At 45.0% G+C, this 21,083-nt stretch overlaps 1 protein-coding gene across 6 annotated transcripts in view; it reads right to left on the bottom strand.

The window, feature by feature from the left end:
- Positions 1-21,083, bottom strand: part of Specc1 (sperm antigen with calponin homology and coiled-coil domains 1) — a 277,277-nt gene that overhangs the window by 158,691 nt on the left and 97,503 nt on the right. The window contains exon 1 of one of the 6 annotated variants that reach the window (XM_075992246.1): positions 2,976-3,163. The exons of the other annotated variants lie outside the window; for them this stretch is intronic. Coding sequence (XP_075848361.1) covers positions 2,976-3,015 — 40 coding nt within the window. The 5' untranslated portion in view covers positions 3,016-3,163. Of the gene's footprint in view, positions 1-2,975; positions 3,164-21,083 lie in introns of those variants that run through there. 6 annotated transcript variants of the gene reach the window in all.

The raw sequence follows: 21,083 nt of genomic DNA on the forward strand, positions 1-21,083 counted from the left end.
GGTCAGAAGACAACTTGCATAAACTGGTTCTCCCCTTCCTCCCGCGGATTCCAGGGGACTGAACTCAAGTTGTTAAGATTTGGTATCTAGACAGCTGGTGGAGGCATACTTCTTTAATCCCAGCATTTGAGAAGCAGAGGCAGGCCATCTCTGTGAGTTCAAGGCCAGCCTGACCTAAAGAGTGAGTTCCAGGACAACCAGGGCTACAAAGAGAAACCCTGTCTCAAAAAAAATAAAAATAAAAACAAAAAAATAAATAAATAAAAATTAAACAAGACTTGGAATCTAGCCCTTTAATTCAGTGACCATCTCACTCAACCTCATTTTTCCTTTAAATAAAACCTCCTTGTCCAAACATCTGAGGTACTGTTGCCAGCTAGCACTAAAGAGACATCATTAAAATCTCTATTTGAGAAGGAACACACCATCATTCAGGCGCCACCAGGACTCGAGGAGTCCTGCACGTGTGTGTGTGTGTGTGTGTGTGTGTGTGTGTGTGTCTGCGTGCGCGCGCGCGCACACACACACACACACACACACACACACTGCCCCCCAGCAGCTTCTGGCCAATGACCCCCCCCAGAAGAAGGACTAAAGAGAGACTGGTAGGCAGAAAGCTTAAAATCTCTGCCAATGATTAGTTTTGTGGCAGAACCCATCTGCAGGCTAAGACTTGAGATCAGCTTCATTCCGATTCCGAGGCATCTGAGGGATTTCCCTCATCAATTCCATTTCCTCTTTCCTTTGCCTTCCTTGCTCTTACTTCTTGTGACAAATCTCATGCAATCCTGAGTGTCAGCTCCCTAAGGAAACAATTAACACAGTGGAGGAACTGGTGACAGACTCAGGTGTTCTTGCCTCTTCCCGCTCCCAGTCCTTTCCTACCCTCACCTTCGTCTTTGGTCTTTTGCAGAAGTTCTTGTTCAAATTCTAGTCCAGCGTACCAACAACTGCACATCCGTCCTGCACAGAGCTCTCCTTTCAAGAACCTCACTGGTAAGTTTCACAGCATTTCCCGAAGGCCTTACTGAAGTTACAGTTATCCTGCAGCCCGGAGTCCAGTCTTTAAAGCCTTTGCCAAGATTTCCATTCAAGTATCTCTCCTTGCAGCAAGTTATAATGAATTCCCATTCTGAAATTATACTCACTTTGAAAACCCACAACAAAGGGCTGGGGACGGAGCTCAGTGGTGGCGCATGTGCTTAGCATGTGCAGAGCCCTGACTTCCATCCGAGCGACACAAACATTAAGATAAAACAAGCCCCTGGCATACACAGATCTTTTGACTTCCTAGTCACTGGAGAGCTTTAAAACATGAGGGCTCTCGGAAACTGGAATACCAAACAAGTGACCAGCAAAAGCAACAATGTCACTTTTTTTTAAGTAAAGGAAACAATTCTTTGACACTGACAGGTATTTTTTAAATGTTATATACCTTTTACCCAATTCATCAACAAGTTAGCTCATCCCAGCTTTTCTCAGTAGAACAATCAATTATCTTTATTTTACATTTATTGGCCATTGTGTACAAAGAAGTTCAAGTAACTGCTGTGTGAGATTCCTATGTAGTCTATACTGTAACACACCCCAAGATCACTCTTTCTTCACCCTCAGATTCCAGAGTGACTGTCAAAGTTTCGAGCAATGGCTGGTCTAACAGTCCAGTATACCCAAGCGTCAGGAAGGCCGATGCAAAGGGGCTGGGGTGTGAATGGAGAGCTATGAATGAAGGTTAAGATGATTGGGGTTATATGTGGAGCACTGCTCCAGATTCAAAGGACAAGTCATTGGACGAAGTCACTTCACCTCAGAGCCTCAATACTGCCCTCAAGTTAACAGCTTCAGCCTTGGTGGGACAGTAGGAAGCATATCTACCTTCCAAGTGAAACACTTGAAAACTACTATGATCGCTTTTCCTTTTCCAGGGGTGCTGCTTTGAGGTACTCAGAGCAGTCCTGCGTTTGACACCCTCTAACAGGCAAGACTGGGCTATCTCGCACCCCTGCCCAAGTAAGGTCAGAATCCCATTAAAATCTGCAAGTCTTGTGTGCCCAGGCAGAGGGGTTCCCGCTGTGAGACCTAAGTCTAAAACAAACAGAAACAAGTTAGCAGTGCCTAAGGAGGGTCCACGTGCACAAAATGTGTCCCAAGATTGTGTTCCTTCTTAAGGAGCAGTAAATGGAAAAGTGTTGAGGGCATAAGTAGAGTCAGAAAGCTAAACAAACGGGAAGCTTTTTTTTAACATAATAAAAGAGGCTTGGTCTATGAAAAAATTTAATAGTTCTGACTACTCAACCTGCCACAAAATCTTTCCAATAGGCCAGGATACCATTTTGCGGCTAAATTAAATCCCATTTAATTCACACGACAGTTTTGCTATTTTAAATACACCCGCCGTATTCAGCATCTAAACCTGAACGAGTCCAGTCAGAGCAAACAGAAGATGAAAATCGGAACCCAGCAGACTCTCTACCGAGCTTGCTTCATTTCCAAGAAAATAAAAAGTTGATAAACCGATAAGTTTCTGGCATCCTAGAAGAGACCCAGATTATTTTGGGTCAGAAGCAAGTCACAATCAAGTCCTTGGTCTGAGCACGAGTAATCAAATCAGCTGACGGGTCACCACCTTCTATGGGGCTCCAGAAAGTGTACGGTATGCAAATAGCACACTGCAAAATGGACAAAGAACCAGAAAAGCACTGCCAAGCCACACTTTTCATCTCAGATGCCCCCCTAGCTTTGAGGGGGGAGGGTATTGGGACTGGGGACACAGGAGGTCCCCGCTGCCGGACCGCCGCCTGCAGCGTCCGCCCCGCCCCGCCCCGCCGCCCGGCGAGCACAGGTAATTTCACAACCCCATTAACGCATTCCAGAGCGGAGACTCACCGCCCGGGAAGTTCACCTTGCCTCGCGCCCCTGCGCGGGGTGGGGGGAAGGGCGTGGCGGTGAGGGGGCGCGACCCGCACTCCACAGACCTGGCTCGGGCTCCTCCAGCTTCGCCGAGTGGTTACCCATGTTCGGCAGACTCCGATGGCCGAGGGCTGGCAGGCCCCGGACCGAGTGGCTGCCGTGCCGTGCCGCAGCGCGCGCCTGCTCCGGCTAGCGAAGCGGCGGCGGACGCTGGTCCGCTCCAGTCAAAGAAAGAGCCGAGCGCCTTCCAGTTCCCGGCGGCCAGAGAGCCGCTCCTCGCGCCCGCGGGCGGACCCCGCCCCCTCATCTGCATACACCACGCCCTCTGGGTTCCTCACTACCCGCCAGGCGCGACCCCACCCACCTCATCTGCATCCCGCCTGATTAACCCGGCCCACCACCCCCCCTCAACGCCTTGTGGTCTGTCAGGCGAGCCCCGCCCCCTGGGCTCCTCAGTGTCTGCCTGGAGTGGCCCGCCCCTCTCATTTGCATCCTGCGGCCCGCCCACCTCAACTCCTTGCTGTCTGTCAGGAGAGGCCCGCCCCCTCATCTGCATACCGCTCCAAGTGTCCAAAGCCCCTCCCGGCCCTTTGTCGGATGACCGACTTCAGGCCTCTCTCTACCCGCCCACGCGGAGAGCTGCAGCTGGACGAGGTAGGCTGGAAAAACCCCACCGTGGCAGGCTGAAGCCCAGTGCCATGGGCAAGGTGAGGTCTTGCACGTGAGAAATAAGATCTGGACAAGGAAAACCTAGTGTTGACGCAGGGCAGAGGTTCAATAAATGTTTCTAAGCGGAGCAATGAATGAATGTGGAACAAACAACTCTCAGCGAACAGGGGAAGAAAACCAAGCAGAGTCCTGCCCATGATCCAGTGCCAATCAGAAGCAGAAACTGTTGTCAGAAATGAATGGTTCTATGGAAATGACCTTGTCCATCTTTCATCCTACAGTTCAAACAGCCAGACCTAACTAAATAAACCTCACAGTGACGATACATAGGAATAAGAAAATAACGGAAGAAATGACTGGTCCTTTCCCTGCCTGAAGGAACACCACTTTGTTTGTTGGTTAGTTGGTGGTATTTGTTGTTGTTGTTTTGAGACAAGGTCTCTGTATGTTGCCCTAGCTCTCCTGGAACTTGCTATATAAACCAGATTGGCCTCGAACTTACAGGGATCTACTTGCCTCTGACTCCCTAGTGCTAAGATTAAAGGCCTGACCTACCCAGGCTGAGGGAACACTGTTTGGTTTTTTTAACTTATTTTTTACTTTTACTAATTCTCTGAGAATTTCATTTAATGTATTTTGACCACATTCACCCCAACTCCTGCAACTAACTCCTTCCAGATCCACCCTTCCCTACTCAAGTCCCCTACTTTTGTCTTCTTTCTTTCTTTCTTTCTTTTAGTTTTTCAAGACAGCAGCATTTCTGTGTAGCTTCAGAGCCCATCCTGGAACTCGCTCTGTAGACCAGGCTGGCCTTGAACTCACAGAACTCACAGAGATCCGCCTGCCTCTGCCTCCCAAGTGCTGCGATTAAAGGTGTGCCCCACCATGGCCCAGCCTGTCTTTTTTCTTTTTAAATAATCCATCAAATCCAATTTGTACTGCTCACATACAGTCTAGATGTGGGTCATCCACTGTAGCCTTTCTTAAAGGCCACGCCCTTAAAGAAAGCTCTCTCTTCTGCCCCTCGAAGCTATAAACTGTCTATAGTTTCTCAGTTAGGGAACCAGCCCCTCTCCCCTCCCTGCTAGAATGTTGACAGGCTCGATCCTGAGTGAGCAGCTATAGTACCATGAGTTCATGCATGTGGCAGTCTTGTATGTCCAGAAGGCATGTTTTACTGTGGTTCTCCTCAGTGACTGGCCTCCACTCTGAGACTTTTCCCACCCCTTCTCCTGGGTCCCTGAGCTTTGGGTAAATACACAATCTCATCTTCACTGATGCTCTCTGCTCTGATCAGTCTTGAGCTCCTCTGTGAACCAGCATCCACACACAGAAACGTGTCTGGTGAGGTGTGAGAGCTGCAGGCTTCTCTACATCTCTAGAGATTCGAGTTTAGAGAGCAGTTCCCCTGGGCTGCATCTTCTGGGTGGCCGCGCTCTCTCTGTTGGTCCTTCTCCTCTCATCTCTAGACCCTGGCGTGCCCTAGAGCTCCACCATATAGTCTTTAAATTCTACCAGTGTGTGGCCAGCCTGGCCCACTACCACCAAGGTGGGGCCAGCCTGGCCCCTCTTCTGAACCACAGACTTTTGTGAGTTCGTTGCCTTCTTGACAGTACCTCTTGCAAGTGCTCTGAAAGGTCTAAGAAGCAACCCTACTTTATCAGAACAAAATGGAACGGCTGGATTTTCTTCCACAGATGTGTGTCTCTTTTATTTTCTTTATCTCCATAATTAAAAACTTCATCTTTCCACTGACTCAGATCAACAACTTCAATTCCTCTCACATCAAGTCTATCAGCAAATCCTGTCATATAGATTGGATATTTTGTAAAGCTCAGCCTGTCTCAGAACACACCAGATCCCTGCTACCCTACAGGCCAAGCAACTGTCACCTCTTACCAGGATTTCTGTAACCACCTCTGAAACAGTGTCCTCTCTCTTTTTCCTGGCCCTGTTTGTAATAAGGAAGTGGTGCCTTTTAATCCGAGCCCCAATGAGTAAGTCTTTGCTCTCCCTGCAACTGACCCACCTCCTCAGCCTCTTCACTACCCCTCAAATTGGCTGAGCTCCCACCCATACAGCTGGCTTGCACTTACTGTTTCCTTTTCCTGGAGTACGCTTCCCCCAGACACTCATGTTGCATAGACCCTATGACTCACCCCAGATCTGGGCCTGAAAGTCCTATTCAGAGAGGCTGTTCTCATCACAGACCAACAAACGCACTCCCGACTTTGTGAACTCCCGTACACTCTTTGCCACTGGGTATAGCAGCACTTATCCCGTGGGGGTAAGTTTCAAACCTCCGGTGAATGTCTGAAACTGCAGTCTTATTTATACTACATTTCTTCCAGTACACACTTCAGATAAAACTTTATTTATTAATTAGGCACAGCTAGAGAATGACAATACTTTGCAACTACAGAATATGCTTTTTTTTCCCCTGTCCTTTTAGGAATTTTCAACTTTCTATTTAAGGGAAGCATGTTATGGTATCTGTGTGGCATATCTATATTACCAGTGTCACTACCCCCATGCTCTCGGGCCATTGTTAAAATAAGGGTTACTAGCACACTGCATTGTAATGCTGTGACAGGAATCTGATAAGGAAGATGGCTGCTAACTGACCAACAGGAAGGCAGTATATAGAATGTGGACATTCCGAACCAAAGAATGATTCACATCCTGCAGTAGTGTGCCCTGAGACTTTGCTGTGCTTGCTACTCAGAATGCTACACCTTTAAAACTTACCGACCGTTAGTTTCTGGAATCTTATACTTCATATTTTCAAAGAATGGTTGACTTTCAAAAGATAGAGACTTGAAACTGAAATGGTGCCCATCCACAAGTGGTGGTGGGTTCTGTTCACTAATTATTACCCTCCCGCCAAACTAACTTTCATGAGATCATTCATGAATAAATGAATAGATGGACAGATGAATGAACATACAGACTCTGCTGTACATAAATCATCCCTTTAATATATAATGCTTTTATTAGTGTTTACTGTTTACATAAAATAACATTACTCCTTTTTAGTGGAAATACCATAAACTGATTTCTTCCACAAAACAATTTGGTTGAAGACAAGCATCACATTTACTTTTGTGATCTACAAAACCTAGCAGAGCTCTAAGATGCATGGACTAAGGAAAATAAACCATCCAGGACAGAGTTGGACAAAAATCCACACAGCATCATGTTCAAGCCCTCCTCCCTATTTTTAAAGAGGTGAAGAATGGATGCAGAAAAGATGGCCGACTTCCTCAAATCATTCTCTTATGGGAGACAAACCCTGAGTCTACAAAGATTTTAAGAGTGGCACAGCTTCTGTTTACAAAGCCGTCCCCAGCTTATCCGAAGAGTCTGGAAATGGATGAGTCATTTTATTAATCCTGTAAAATGTCAAGCACGCCATTACCAAACCTCTTTATGAAAACCAGACAACAGTCCAACCTGGCCTCCTCAGATTCTCTCAACTCCCGCATCTGGCCATACTGCGTCCCTTCTGTATTGCATGTTCCTAGCATGGGTTAGCGTTTACCTCTTTCTTGGCTTTGCGGCCTCTGTTCAGTGCAGGCCTTCATTGCTTTCAAGGTTGACTGCATTAGCTTTGCAGCTCCAATTCCAACTTTAGAAAAAACTGCAAGGGCTGGGGAGGCATCGCAGCAATTGAGAGCATTTAGTGCTCTTGCAGAGGATCTTGCAGAGGCCCGACTCCCAGCACCCACGTGGTGGTTCACAACCATCTCTAACTCTAGTCCTAGAAGATCCAATGCTCTCCTCTGACCTCTGCTGGCAACAAGGACACACATGGCATACACACAAGCATACATGCAGGCAAAACAGTCTCACATAAAGTAAAATATATAAATATAATTTTAAAAATTAAAAAATAAACTAATAAAAATGCAAATCTGACTTTATGTTGTGTCTGTTTAAAAGCTCTCCCCAACCCCCTCTCTATTTGAGATGAGGTCCTCAGTTCTTAGGCTTGGCACATGGGTCCACTCATACAACTTCCTTTTTCAAAAGTGCGGCATGCTTTCTACTTTATATTCTAGAATCTTCAAGCCTGGTTGTAATTCTGAAAATATAGCCTGTTTGTCTTAAGCCTCTGTGCTTTGGACCTGACACTACCCATCCACAGCCTGGCTGCCCAGAAGGTGCCTATTTATCTTCTGTGAACCAAACTGTGCCCCCCACCCCAAAGGAGCCTGCTGAAATCGCAACCTCCAGTGTGATGGTTTAATGAGGCCTTAATGGTGGGACCTTCCTCTAACTGTTAGCTTTAAAAGGAGAAAGATATCTCTCTTCTTTTTGCATTCACAGACATGGTAAGAAGTCACCTCGTTTAAGAAAAGAATCTTCATCAGAACTGGGACTGGGACCTCAGACTCCCAGCCTCTAGAACTATGGGGAATTAATCTCTATCAATTGAGCCACACAGTATATGATATTTGGTTATGATACAATTTTATTTACTAAGTGGGCACAACTAGCACTCTTAAAATTCTTGTTCAGGCATCTCCTTGGCAGAATTCAGTACTCTCTTTCACTGGACTTCTGGACTTTATAAATGCTTATCTTTCCCCCTATTCTAACCAACCTTCCTTATGAGACTGGGGTCTCTCTGAGCAGCAGAGGTCCCTCTGCCTCACCTGTGCATCGCTGGTACCTAACACCTAGAGATTCAGTTATGCCCTAGTTTGCTCGTCTGCGGATACGTCAGCACAGCCAACAAAAGCAGCTCGAGGGCGGCAGGGTTCACTGGGCTGGCACTTCCAGGTCACAGCCCACTGCTGAGGGAAGTCAAACAAGGATGAAGAGGAAATCATTGAGGGACACTGCTGCTTTGCTTGCTCCCAAGTTCATATTCACCTGCCTTTTTTTATACAGCCCAGGCACTGCTCATGGAAGACTAGGTTCCCCGACATCAACTAGCACTCAAGACAACGCCCCACGGACAGGTTCACAGGCCAATCTGATGGAGGCAGTTCTTCAATTAAGGTTCCCTCTTCTTACTGTGTCAAATTGATAACTAAGGGTAGTCTCACAATTTAGTAATTTATGTACTCCCAATCTGACTAAATGACTAAAGCATTAATTTCTCAAACAAAAGCTGTCATGGGTATTTGACTCTCTAAAGAATTATTTGAAACTAGGTATGGTGGCTATACCTGCAATCTCAGTAGCTGGGAGACTGGAACAAGAGGACTGTGATGCTTTCAAGGCTATCCTGGGCTCATAATAGGACCCTGTTATTGTTGTTGTTGTTTTAAAATCTTTTCTGTCTATAAAACTTGTTATTAAAATGAGAAGACAAAAATCAAGCTATAATTTTATTTACTTATTTTTGAGACAAGGTCTCACTATGTAACTCTGACTGTCCTGGAATTCACCATATTGTAGGCCAGGCTAGCCTCAGACTCACAGAGATTTGTCAGCCTCTGCAGGCAAAAGGGGTATACCACCATGAAGAATGGAGCGCTATCTCTTTGAAAATGGGCAATAGATCTGAAGAGACATTTCTCAAGTGATACGAGTAGCTAACAGACATTTGACAAAATGCTCAAATCTCTAATTACCAAGAAAATGCAAATTAAAACCACAACACATCACCACATCTCTGAGGATATCTATTATCACCAAAAGGATAATGGTAAGTGTGATAAACCACAAATGTTGGTGAGGATACAGAGAAAAAAGAACCTTATACACTGTGAGTGGGGTTGTAATTAGTATAGCCTCTTTGAAAATAGTATAGAGGCTCATCAAAAGCAAAAAAGATGAGTTACCATATAGCCCACAATCCTATTTCCAGGTATGCAAAATAGTTGAAATTGATGTCTTAAAGAAATAGCTATACGCCATGTTCATTGCAACTTTACTGACAGCAGTCAATGAAAGAATGCCCATCAGTGGACAAAAAAAAATATGGAAAAATACCTGGTGGAATGCTATGTAACCTTTAACAGACCAGATTCTCTCATTAAAAACAACATGTGTGGGGCTGGAGAGATGGCTCAGCGGTTAAGAGCACTAGCTGCTCTTCCAGAGGTCCTGAGTTCAATTCCCAGCAATCACATGGTGGCTCACAACCATCTGTAATGAGATCTGGCACCCTCTTCTGCCCTGCAGGCATACATGAAGACAGAACACTGTATTCATAATTAATAAATCTTAAAAAAAACAACATGTCTGGAACTGGCATAATTTGCTAAGTGAAGCAAGCAGACATGGAGAAATGCCGTATGATCTCACTTATGTATGCAATATGGAAAAGACAATCTCAAAAGGACAGGATACAGAAAAATGATTACCAGAGGCTTCTCCGATGTTTAGAAAAATAATCACCGTGTTTTAATACAGGTTACTTCCAAAAGGGAGTCTTTTAGATAATGTTTTAACTTTAAAAATATCTTCCAGTTTTTCCCTACAAACCTCTTTTCAACATTTATCTTATGTATATGAGTGCTTTGACTGCATATATGTATGTACCTTGTGCATGCCTGATGCCTGCAGGATTCAGAAGAGGGACATAAGGTCCCTTATAACTGTGAGCTACCATGTAGGTGCTGGGAACCAAACCTGTGTCCACTGCAAGAGCAACAAGTGCTCTTAACTGCTGAGCCACCCTCTACCACGTTTATATTAAAAGCTGAGGTAAAATCAGGCAATGGTGGCGCACACCTTCAATCCCAGCACTCAGGAGGCAGAGGCAGGTGGATCTCTGTGAGTTGGAGGCCAGCCTAATCTATAGAGTGAGTTCTAGGACAACCAGGGCTGTCATACAGAGAAACCCTGTCTTGGAATAAATATATACCATTTTATCCATGTTGAACTGTATATAATTTCACAGTGGGAAGTCTACTTACACTGCTGTGCAATTGCACCACAGGCCAGCTCCAGAATGCTTTTTATCTTGAAAAACTGAAGTTCTATAGCTATTAAACACAAAACCCTTTCCTTCCTCAACAACCACTGGCAACACTGTTCTATTTAGTGTATTTAGATTTTTTTCTTCTAGATACTTCACAGGAGTGGACTTATATCACACCTGCCATTCTGTAACTGGTGTGTTTCAATACAACGCCTTTGAGGCTCTTCCATGTTATAGAATGTACCAGGATTTCCTTCTTTTTTTTTTTTGTCAAAATTGAATGTAGGTGGAACATACCTTTAACCACAGCATACAGGAGGCAGAGGCAAGTGGATCTCTGTGAATTTGAGGTCAGCCTTAATTATAAAGCGAGTTCCAAGCAAGTAAGGATGACACACTAAGAATCTGCCTCATAAAAAAGTAAAAGTGTAAATGTGTGTGTGTGTGTGTGTGTGTGTGTGTGTGTGTGAGAGAGAGAGAGAGAGAGAGAGAGAGAGAGAGAGAGAGAGAGAGAGAGAGAGAGGGAGAGAGAGAGAGAGGGAATGAATATGTGTGCAGGTGTCCACAGAGGCCAGAAGAAGATGTTGACTCCTTTGAAGCTTGAGTTATAGGTCTTTGTAAAACATCCAGTGTGGGTGCTGGTGACTTAACCTGGCTGCAAGAGGGACTGTTCTTAATTGCCAAGCCATCTCTAGCCAAAAATGTTCTGTTGTTTGAGGCTGTATAGCATACCACATTGCATCCATTTGTAGATCTGTTAATGGAGATGTGAACTGTTTCTACCTGTTACTTGTTACACCACTATGATACATCATGGCAAACCTTTGGAGTCCCCACCTTCAGTAGTTTGGGTATATGCCCAGACCCAGTAATACCTAGATCATGTTATATTTTTCTTTTTAAAAAGGAAATAGTTAAGGGGTTGAAGAGATGGCTCAGTGGTTAAGAGCAGTCAATGTTCTTCCCAAGAGGTTCAATTCCAGGTCCAACCCAGGTTCAATTCCCAGCAGCTTCTTGGAAACACAACTTTCTTTAATTCCAGCTCCAGAGGACCTGACACCCATGATAAAACACCTTTTTTTAAAAAACACATTTAAAAAATATTTTAAAAAGGAAACAGTTAAAAAGACATTTTGTTCTGTACTTTTCAAGCTATCAAGCATGAATTGTTTTAGTTAAAAACAATTCCATTTTCCTTATCAAAATTAAAAATAATAGTTGGGCATGGTGGCGCACACCTTTAATCCCAGCACTTGGGAGGTAGAAGCAGGCGATCCCTGTGAGTTTGCGGCCAGCCTGGTCCACATAGTGAGTTCCAGGATAGTCAGATGTAGAGAGACCATGTCTCTAAAATAAAGTATTAAAGTAGCTTTATGTGCACTATGCTCCAAACCCTAGAGGACAACATAGTCGGCATCTTAGAGGCTGTTGATTCCCTTATTCAGTAAATAATTTTCAGTATTAATTTTGTGTGTTACATTATTCAAGTTTCCCACCTTCTGGAGAAGGAAAATAAGCTCGGCTTCCCAATGAGCACAGTCCCCTTGTTGAACAAGGACCAGGTTCACACAAGAAGAAAGCCAAGCGATGCTTGAGCATGAGCAGAAGGTGGCAAAGTCAAGTGACTGACTTAGACAGAAGGTTCCTTAGGCAAGTGACTGCACACTGGGCTAGAACTACTCCAGCCTGGGAAGTGGCAGATACTGTGCAGGGAGGTTCTATCCAGACGGAAGCAGATCCGTGGCTGGTCTGAGCTGGTGGTAGAAACCAGGTGACCAGAAACAGAAGGAGGGAGGACTGACAAATGTGCTTATGACAGTCGTAACTTGGCCAATTTACTAAAAATCATGGGACTGCATGCCTTAGATGAATTTTATGCTATGTAAGTGCCCCTCCACCGCCCCCCCCCCCCCGCAGTCAAGTAAGATAAGTGAAAAGCTTTCAGACTGTATTGTTTTCTAACTAAGAGACCTGGGCCCTCACTGCATTTAATCATCAGGATTGCAGTCTGGCAGGCTGTGAAGAGGAGAAGGGGTGGAGGCATTGCTCTGACCCAGGAGCTGTCTGCCTCCAGAACTGGACTTTATTCAAAGCAATCAAGGACTGTTAAGCAGGAAGGAGAAGCAGACAGGGCAGGAGATGGTGAGTGTGATTTTAAAGAGAAAAGCACATCCTGTTGTGAGCTGCTCCAGAAAGAGCTTCTGAAGGAGATGACGCCTATGGGCTGCTCTCTTCTCAGTGACCCGCATTTCCGTGCCTGTCTGCAGTGGCAGGAGGGCACCGAGGGATGGGCAGGCACTTGGCATGGACACCCACATCCTGAACAACAGGGCCCAGCTCTGGGCTCTTCTTTGTTCGGGACGGTGAACAAAGGCTTGATTGTGAGAAAGTCACAATCAAAGCACCAATGGGGGAAAGAGATACGGTTGCAGTGAGATCACATGAATCTAGGCAAGAGGTTGTCAAGGTGTCTTCCCTAGTGAGCAGACTGCGGAGCAGGAAAATGGTCTGGTGAAGGGTGTGGCTCTAGAAGACCGCCTGGTAATACGTATTGAATACTCTTCTGATATCCAATCCACCAAAACAGCCAATACGCCCCAAGTATTTCAGACATTCACACCCTTGGAAAGGTGAATACTTTGCTGGAGTAGGTTCCCCTCAAAGGCGCCTGTGCACCACTGTCCCCAGCATTGAGCTGTCTGTGTCCTAAGAGTCAGGGGTGTTTGTCCCCAGACAAATGCTAGGTGTATGTAAGTTGTATAACTTAATTATCCCATGAACTAATGAAAAACAAATGGGGGCGGGACAAGAATACACTGGATTTATCAAAAAAGGTGGACAATTAAAGATGCCTGCCTACAATAACTATAAACCAGGAGGGGATGTCAATAAAAGTGTGCAGGGTTCTACATGAACTGTGTGCACCTATCTTCTTACTCGTGCTGAAAAAGAAACCAGCTCAGCCAGCAGCTTGCCTCCAGCAGTGGTGACTTCCACATCTGGCTGCGGCTTTGCCTGTAGCTGGGAGTGAACTCTATGCCTTAAACGTGTGAAAGGGTTCTACATTAACTGGACGCATCTAATATTCTTACTCATCCTTGAAAATAAAAATGCCTCTAGCAGTAGTGACTACTACACTCTAGCTAGGGCTTTGCCTGTAGCTGGAAGGGAAATGCTCTGCTTTCTCCATAGCCAAGTCCCCAGCCTCTCGAGCCACAAGACCTAACCCAGGAACACCCCCAAGTAAAAGGCAGGTGAGAATAAGCTGGTCTGGGCCTGTGCTGGCCCTACTGCAGCATCACTTACACCCAGGGCAGTGCCACTACTGCTCCCTGATTGAATGGGCGAGCTGCAGCAGAGTCCCTAAGTTCCTGCCTTTGACTCCTACAGCAGTTGAGAACCCCTGTGAGCTCACAAAGACTTCAGTACAAGCCGCCAGCAACAGTGTAGCGATAAGACTTAAGACACATTTCCTAACCGAAATAGACACAGCTGGTCAGGACTCATTAGCACCACCTATCACAAACCGGTAAAGCACGGCTTCCACAGTGGCTCAAAGGAAACGAAAGCCCCCCAAAGAAAAGGAAGACTGCGCAACAAAATCGGGACAGGTGATGAGTGTTTTCTCCAGGCTAAGGATAAGGCAGTCTTCTAACTGGTAGGGGATCTGCACAAGTTTCCAGAGGCTAAAAATTCAAAGGGCATGAAAACATGTTGACAATTTTAGCGTGTATCATGACTGTGTCTCAAGGACAAAATAGCACAACTGAAGAAAGGCCTTCTAAAGCTATCTCATTGTCTTCAGTTATAAAAACAGACAAATCCCATCGTAGAGCTAGTTACATGGTAGTCTACTGAATGGTTAAACATTGTTATTTAATTAATTAAAAAACACAAAGCTACTTACAGATGGTGAGCTTATTAAGCAATAATTGCAGAGTATAACAGATATCAAATGTCCTAAAATGGGGTGGGGGGACCTAAAATCAGTTTGTTTCACCAGACTATAACCAAGTGAACTGAAGAAACAGGAAAAATCCAAGGGAAAGAAGTTTGGAGATGGGGGCTGGAGAGATAGCTCAGAGGTTAAGAGCACTGACTGCTCTTCCAGAGGTCCTGAGTTCAATTCCCAGCAACCACATGGTGGCTCGCAGCCATCTATAATGAGGTCTGGTGCCCTCTTCTGGCATGCAAGCATACAAGGAAGGAATGTTGTATACATGATAGATAGATAGATAGATAGATAGATAGATAGATAGATAGATAGATAGATAGATAGTTTGGAGAACAAAACCAATGATTTCAAATTCATGCTTAAGGCAATAGATGTTCACAGCACTGATGATGGAATACATTTTCCTTAGAGGTATTGATAACAAATACAACACCACTGAAGAGGGCCCGCAGAGACAGTTCAGCAGTTAGGAGCACCAGAGGACCTCCAGAGGACCTGAGTTCACTTCCTTGTGCCCACATCAGGTAGCTTACAATGGCCTGCAACTCCAGCTCTAGGGGATCTGGTACCTTCTACTGGACTACATGAATACATACAAATACACGGCATATACACATCTTTTTTTAAAATGTCACTAAATGACCAGATATGGTGGCATATACCTTTAATCCCAGTACTCATGAGGCAGTGGCAGGCAGATCACTGAGTTCAAGGCCAGCCTGGTCTGTAGAGGGAGTTCCAGGACAGCCGGGGCTACACAGAAAAACCATGTCTTGAAAATCAAAACTAAACCAAAACAAACAAACAAACAAACAAAAAGTCACTGAAGAAATGACTTCTTTGGTACCCTTAAAGATATAGGTCAGTCAAGATATTTATATAAAGCAGTAAAAATTATGTTCTCTAACCACTGTTAACATATCTGATCTAAGCTCATGGTGCCCTGGTTAGTAAAATTAATAGATGGCAACGCTATCACTGCCTAAAACTCACATTTAATGAAGATCATTGAATAGTAATCAAGACTGTAAATTTCCTCAGGGTCAAGGCATTATGTCATTGACAACTCCAGGAAGTCTTTAAATCAAACAAAAACAAACAAACAAAAAAGTGTTGATGCCAACTATGGCAACATCTTTACTTTTCAGAATATGGCTAAATCAGGGTCAAATGGTGGTGATATTTTATGACTTGAGATCTGTTTGTCATTATGGTACCTAAAACAAAATTTAGGGTTGGGTGTGATGGCCCATATTTCTATATGGTGTGGCAGCCAGGCTCTGACGCCACCGGCCTCACCTGAGGTGGTCACGTAGTCCTGCAGACAGGCTGTCACTGCCCTAACAAAGGGTCAGGATGTTGTTGCTCCTTTCTTTGTAATTTGGAGGATGCCTGATAGAGATTCTGATTCAAGCCTACGTGACAGCTAGCATACACAGCAGACAGGTAGATGCAGACATGACAAAACGCCATTCACCTGGTTACCTAGGAGACAGAATGCTGGTGTATTTCCCAGTCAGTTTATGTTTTGGTATAAAAGCTGTTTGGAAAATAAACGAGAGGAATTCTTTAGGATGTGAACTCAGGACTTCATGAGGGACCACTGAGAATCTCCCTCCCAATAAAGCCATGTGAGGTGTGTCTTTATTCCCACGCCCCCACGCTGGTCCAGAGAGAGTTTATGTTGGGGTCTGGTCGACAGAAATAATTTATGGTCCGGACTAGCACTGGATCCCGACAGTACATGGTCTTAATCCCAGCACTCAAGATTAGTGTTTGAGTTGAGGCCAGCCTAATCTACATTGTGAGTTCCAGGCCATCCACAGCTATACAGCGAGATCCTATTCTCCCACTCCCTATAAAAAAAATGCACCAAAAACTGACAATGAAAACTGGCTTAAAGATTGGTCTTTTAATTGATTTAGTTGCTCATTTGGATGACTTAAACAAGTATCTTCGAGGTGAAAACCAACCTAATCAATACAACATTTCAAATCATAACACTTTCCAAATAAAATTAAATTATGATAAGCTCAGATAACTCTTTATGTACTCCAGTCATTGGCTAAGCACCATAAACAGTGGAAAATATGTATCCCCCCTTTTTTGATTTGATACAATATGAAAACTGATTTCAAAATTTCTGGGAAAACATTTGCGATTCCAATTTTAGTCAACAAAACTGTATTACCTCCCAATCTTTAAATGAAGAGTTGAAATCTCATACTCAGCTTAGAGGATGATTTGATCGCATCTCTTTTCTAGACGTTTGCAGGCCGGTCCTTTCTTCCCAGAGACAAATACCACTCGCATCACAACCACGTGTGACATCACCTCACTCTTTGCATCACCTGCATGTGTGTGCAACGGTTTTCAAGACTGAAGCACACCATTAGGACCAGAAAATCTAATGAGCACCCTGAGAGCACACTGAGAATTGCAGCTACATGCACTGACCCAGAGACTGGTGCACTGTTTTTTAGATACAATGTCAAGTGCACCACTAATGTTACGTTTCTCTCTTTTCTTCTCTTTTATATAAAAAGCCATAAACCTGGAAATTATAGAATATGCAATACAGCATGGAAAGATGTTGTCAGTTAGCAAGCCTAGTCTAAGAACATGCCTGATCCTAACCAAAGATCAGGAAACAAACTCACGAGTTAATATCGGAGGGCAAACAATGTTTAAATCTGTTTATCATCCTTTCTCTGTCTTCCTCCCTTCAGTCCTCTCTCTTGATTTTACAAGGTTTTCAATTAGTTGACCCCAGATGGGCCCCAACTGCACATGGCCAAAGAATAACAAACTGCTCAGGACCAGGGGCAACAGAGTTGAGGAAACTGCTGTACTGTGTGGGGAGGGCCAGGGCAACCAAAGGAAACAAAGACAGCCACATGCAACTGCTAAAGACAATTGCACAGGGCAGGAAACATGCTGCTGAAGATAACTCCAGAGCTAACCCAGGCGACCAAAATGTTTTCTTCAACTTGGGAAAACCCGGATTCCACGTAAAGTCATTAAGGGACTCGGCAGTGTTGAATTTTGTTTGAACGTGTTGAAAAGACATGTGATCCACAAGAACAGGGACTTCCACTGTCAATTTATTGCTACGTCCCTAATGCTCAGAGAGAAGCTTGGAACACAGTGGGTAGGCATTGACTACATAGGTGAACGAATGTGGACATCAAACATCCTTGAGCCATTTTCAGCCAACAGTTGGAAACGAATCAGTTTTAGGACTAATAGGAGCAAGTTGTGGCATGAGTCATGGGCTCCCACTCCTTAGGAATGGAGCTTGTCCATCTTGTCACCCTAGTGCTGGCACTAGCAGTGTCTTCCACACGAGAGGATACAAACCAAATACCTTAAAAGAAATGGAAATGATGAACTTTTAGCCCCACCACCCTGCACGGCCTCCACCTTTTTAGCAATCACATGGATTTATTTCCAGTATGCTCTTTTCAGAGTGTCTAGAGCTACTAGGAAATTCTACATATATTCCAAATCTGCTCCTACTTTCCATGGTGGGGATCAAAAAGGAGAAGTTTTATTTTGGAGGGACTGGCTGATAAATTGCAAATAATAATAATCCTAGGGGGAAAGGCTTCATGGGTTTAACTAATACTGTCACTCAAAATTGCTAAACCTGAAGTCACCAAGTGAGTGATGAGCTGTGGTACATCCAGACAATGGGATATTATTCAACCCTAGAAAGCAGCGAGCTACTAAGCATGTGAATACACAGACAAATTGTTTTATTTATCTGTGTGTGGGTGTCTTGTTTGCATGTATGTCTGTGAATCACATGTGTATTTCCTGGTATCCGGAAAGGTCAGAGGGCACCAGATCCCCTGGAACTGGAGTTGCAGAGGTTGTAAACGTTCATGTAGGTGCTGGGAACTGAACCTGAGACTTCTGAAAGAATGACCAGTGCTTTTAACCACTGAGTCATCTTTCCAGCCTTGACAAGGGGGAATTGGAAATGGGAAATCTCTTTTTTCTTTTTTCTTTTGAGACAGGCTCTCTACACAGCCCCGGCTGTCCTGGAACTCGCTCTGTAGACCAGGCTGTCCTGGAACTCACAGAGATCCGCCTGTCTCTGCCACCTGGGTGCTGGGATTAAAGTTGTGCCCACCATGCCTAGTAGCATGGAGAAGAACATGCATTACTAAGTGGAAGGAGACAGTCTGAACAGGCTGCCTGCTGTGTGACCTAGCTGCCCTATGGGAACGGAAAGTAAACTAATGTTCTGTCATCAGTTAGTTGAGTGGGACAAACAGGCAGACCACAGAGGAGTTTTAGGACAGAGGAACTGCCCTCTATGACACTGTAATGGCAGACATATCATTCGACATTTGATCCCCAACCTAAGTAACGGGCTTTGGGTAATACATGGGTCAATATGGGTTTGCTGTAACTAGAGCTCCACTGTGTAGAGGTGTGGATAATGGGATGAAGGGGGGATGTGTGAGACACATGAGGAATCTCTGTACCCTCCTCTCCACAGTCTGAACCCAAACATGTTCTAAAATAATAAAAGACATAAGAGAAGGAAAGCAAAGCCTGAGGAGTCTTTCCTGTAGATGGTGAGGAGGGAGCCACAGTTTATAACAGTATCTACATTTGGGGTTCTGCTCACTGTCCCTGGTGCAGTCACCCTTTTACTAGCCAAGAGTGGGGTTCCCCGGTCCTGCACATAACAAGCCTGGAATGTCTGCTCCCTGCAGATGTTGGCGTAGACAGGAGAGCTGCTTGGTGAATGGTGCCTGCGATGCCAGCGTGACGACCTGAGCTCAGAGCCCCATAGAAATCCAAGGGTGGCTGTTCGCCTATCAGCCCAGCTGGGACAGGAGCGTGGCAGACAGATCTATGAAGTGCACTGGCTAGCTGAAACACACACACACACACACACACACATCACACATATGCAGGCAAAAGATGGCATAGTCTTCACATATAACCCATATAGTCACTGAACTGTAGGTCAGGGAATCACAAAGAGAAAGGACCTATACAGGTTCAGTGTAGACAAATTGCTTTTTCCTAATATTTTTCCATTTGAAGTTGGTTAGAATTACAGATGCAGAATCCATGGACGCAGGAGCTAACTGAGCACATTTCGTCGTAACTTCTAGTGGTGGTGTGATTATCTTCACTCTACAAAAGAGGAAACACACTCAGCGAAGCTAAGAGGCTTGGCAAAGGCACATGTGGGCAGACAATTCTCAGCGTTACAACTCTGACTGCAACTGAGTAATTGATTCTGACTGGAAGAAGAAGGGAAAGATCCCCAAGAATACAGAGTAACTACCAGTGGCTCTTGGTGTGTTCAAGCAAAAATAAACATGTGTATTAAAATCTGGCAACAGGCAGGGAAGGTGGTCCAGAGTAAGAGTGCTTGCTACATAAGCATGAGTTCAAATCCCCGGCACAGAAAGAGAAGCTGGGAACTCAGAGATCCACCTGCCTCTGCCTCCCCAGTGCTGGGATTAAAGGTGTGCGCCACCATGCCCCTGGCCTTGATTTGTGTTTGTGAGTAAGTGTGTGTGCATGCATGTGTGTGAGTATGTATGTGTGTGTGTGTGTGTCTGTGTGTACACGCGTGCGTGTGTGATCCCCAGAATCACACAGGCTCCTAGTCTGGTACATGCAGCAGCAAACCAAAAGAGCCGCTGTCTCAAGGTGGAATATAAGCATTGACATCTGAGACTGTCCTCTGAGTTCCACGTGTGCACCGTGGCATGTGTATACTATCACACACACAGACACGCACTCATACAATAAAACACACATATGCATACACACAAGATTTTTAAAAATGAAAAAATAGGACAAATAACTGAATGCATGGGGGGTTGGCAGAAATGTAAGAAATGACTTGGGAAGTTAACCTGGAAAGGAGCGAGAGTGGTTTACAAGGGTGAAGGTAAAGCCAGGTGTGGTGACACACAACTGTAATTGTACCTACTCAGGATTGAGAGTTCGAGGCCAGCCTGGTCTACCCAGTGAGACACCAATATCATGGGCAAAAGCTACCCCGTGTTCTCTCAGCTCTTCTCTCAGGCATGTGCCCCCAAATGACCTTTGCTCTAGTCAAGCTTTAGTTGGGGAAAACCAAAGTTCAAGGAAATTGTGGAATTAGTTGAAATTTCTAGACCCAGGGAATCTGTATCCCAAAGTCCCAAGGTGACCTGTGAATGTATAGGAACGGCTCTCACACCATCAGGAACTATGGGACAAGCGCCAGACATGAGAACCAGAGTGCGGATGACACTGGTTTCTGCCCCCCCCCCCACTACAAGATCTGGCTCTGAACCCCAGACAGGTCTTGAACTGAGTTTAAATCCTAAGTGACCTCCTGCCTCAGCCTCCTCAGCATTGAGCCTGACCACTCCTGGGCCCCTGTCACCACCTATCACCTAGAAATCCACAGGCATGGCTGTCCCAGGAGCGGTGGGGGATAATATGCTCCAAGTCCTACTGCCAGGATGAGCTGAGGGGACAGGCAAAGCTGTGCCCCCTCAAACTTCACACGTGCGTGTTCTTAAAATCTCCATATTGCTGCAAGTCTGTTCGGAACATGAACCTCAAACATGGTTTCTACCTGATACCTGCATGCGGGACTGTTAAATGTGCTGACTTACTTTAATATAAATGCCTTAATGT

This window comes from Microtus pennsylvanicus, chromosome 11 (assembly GCF_037038515.1).
Source record: "Microtus pennsylvanicus isolate mMicPen1 chromosome 11, mMicPen1.hap1, whole genome shotgun sequence".
NCBI lineage: Eukaryota > Metazoa > Chordata > Mammalia > Rodentia > Cricetidae > Microtus > Microtus pennsylvanicus.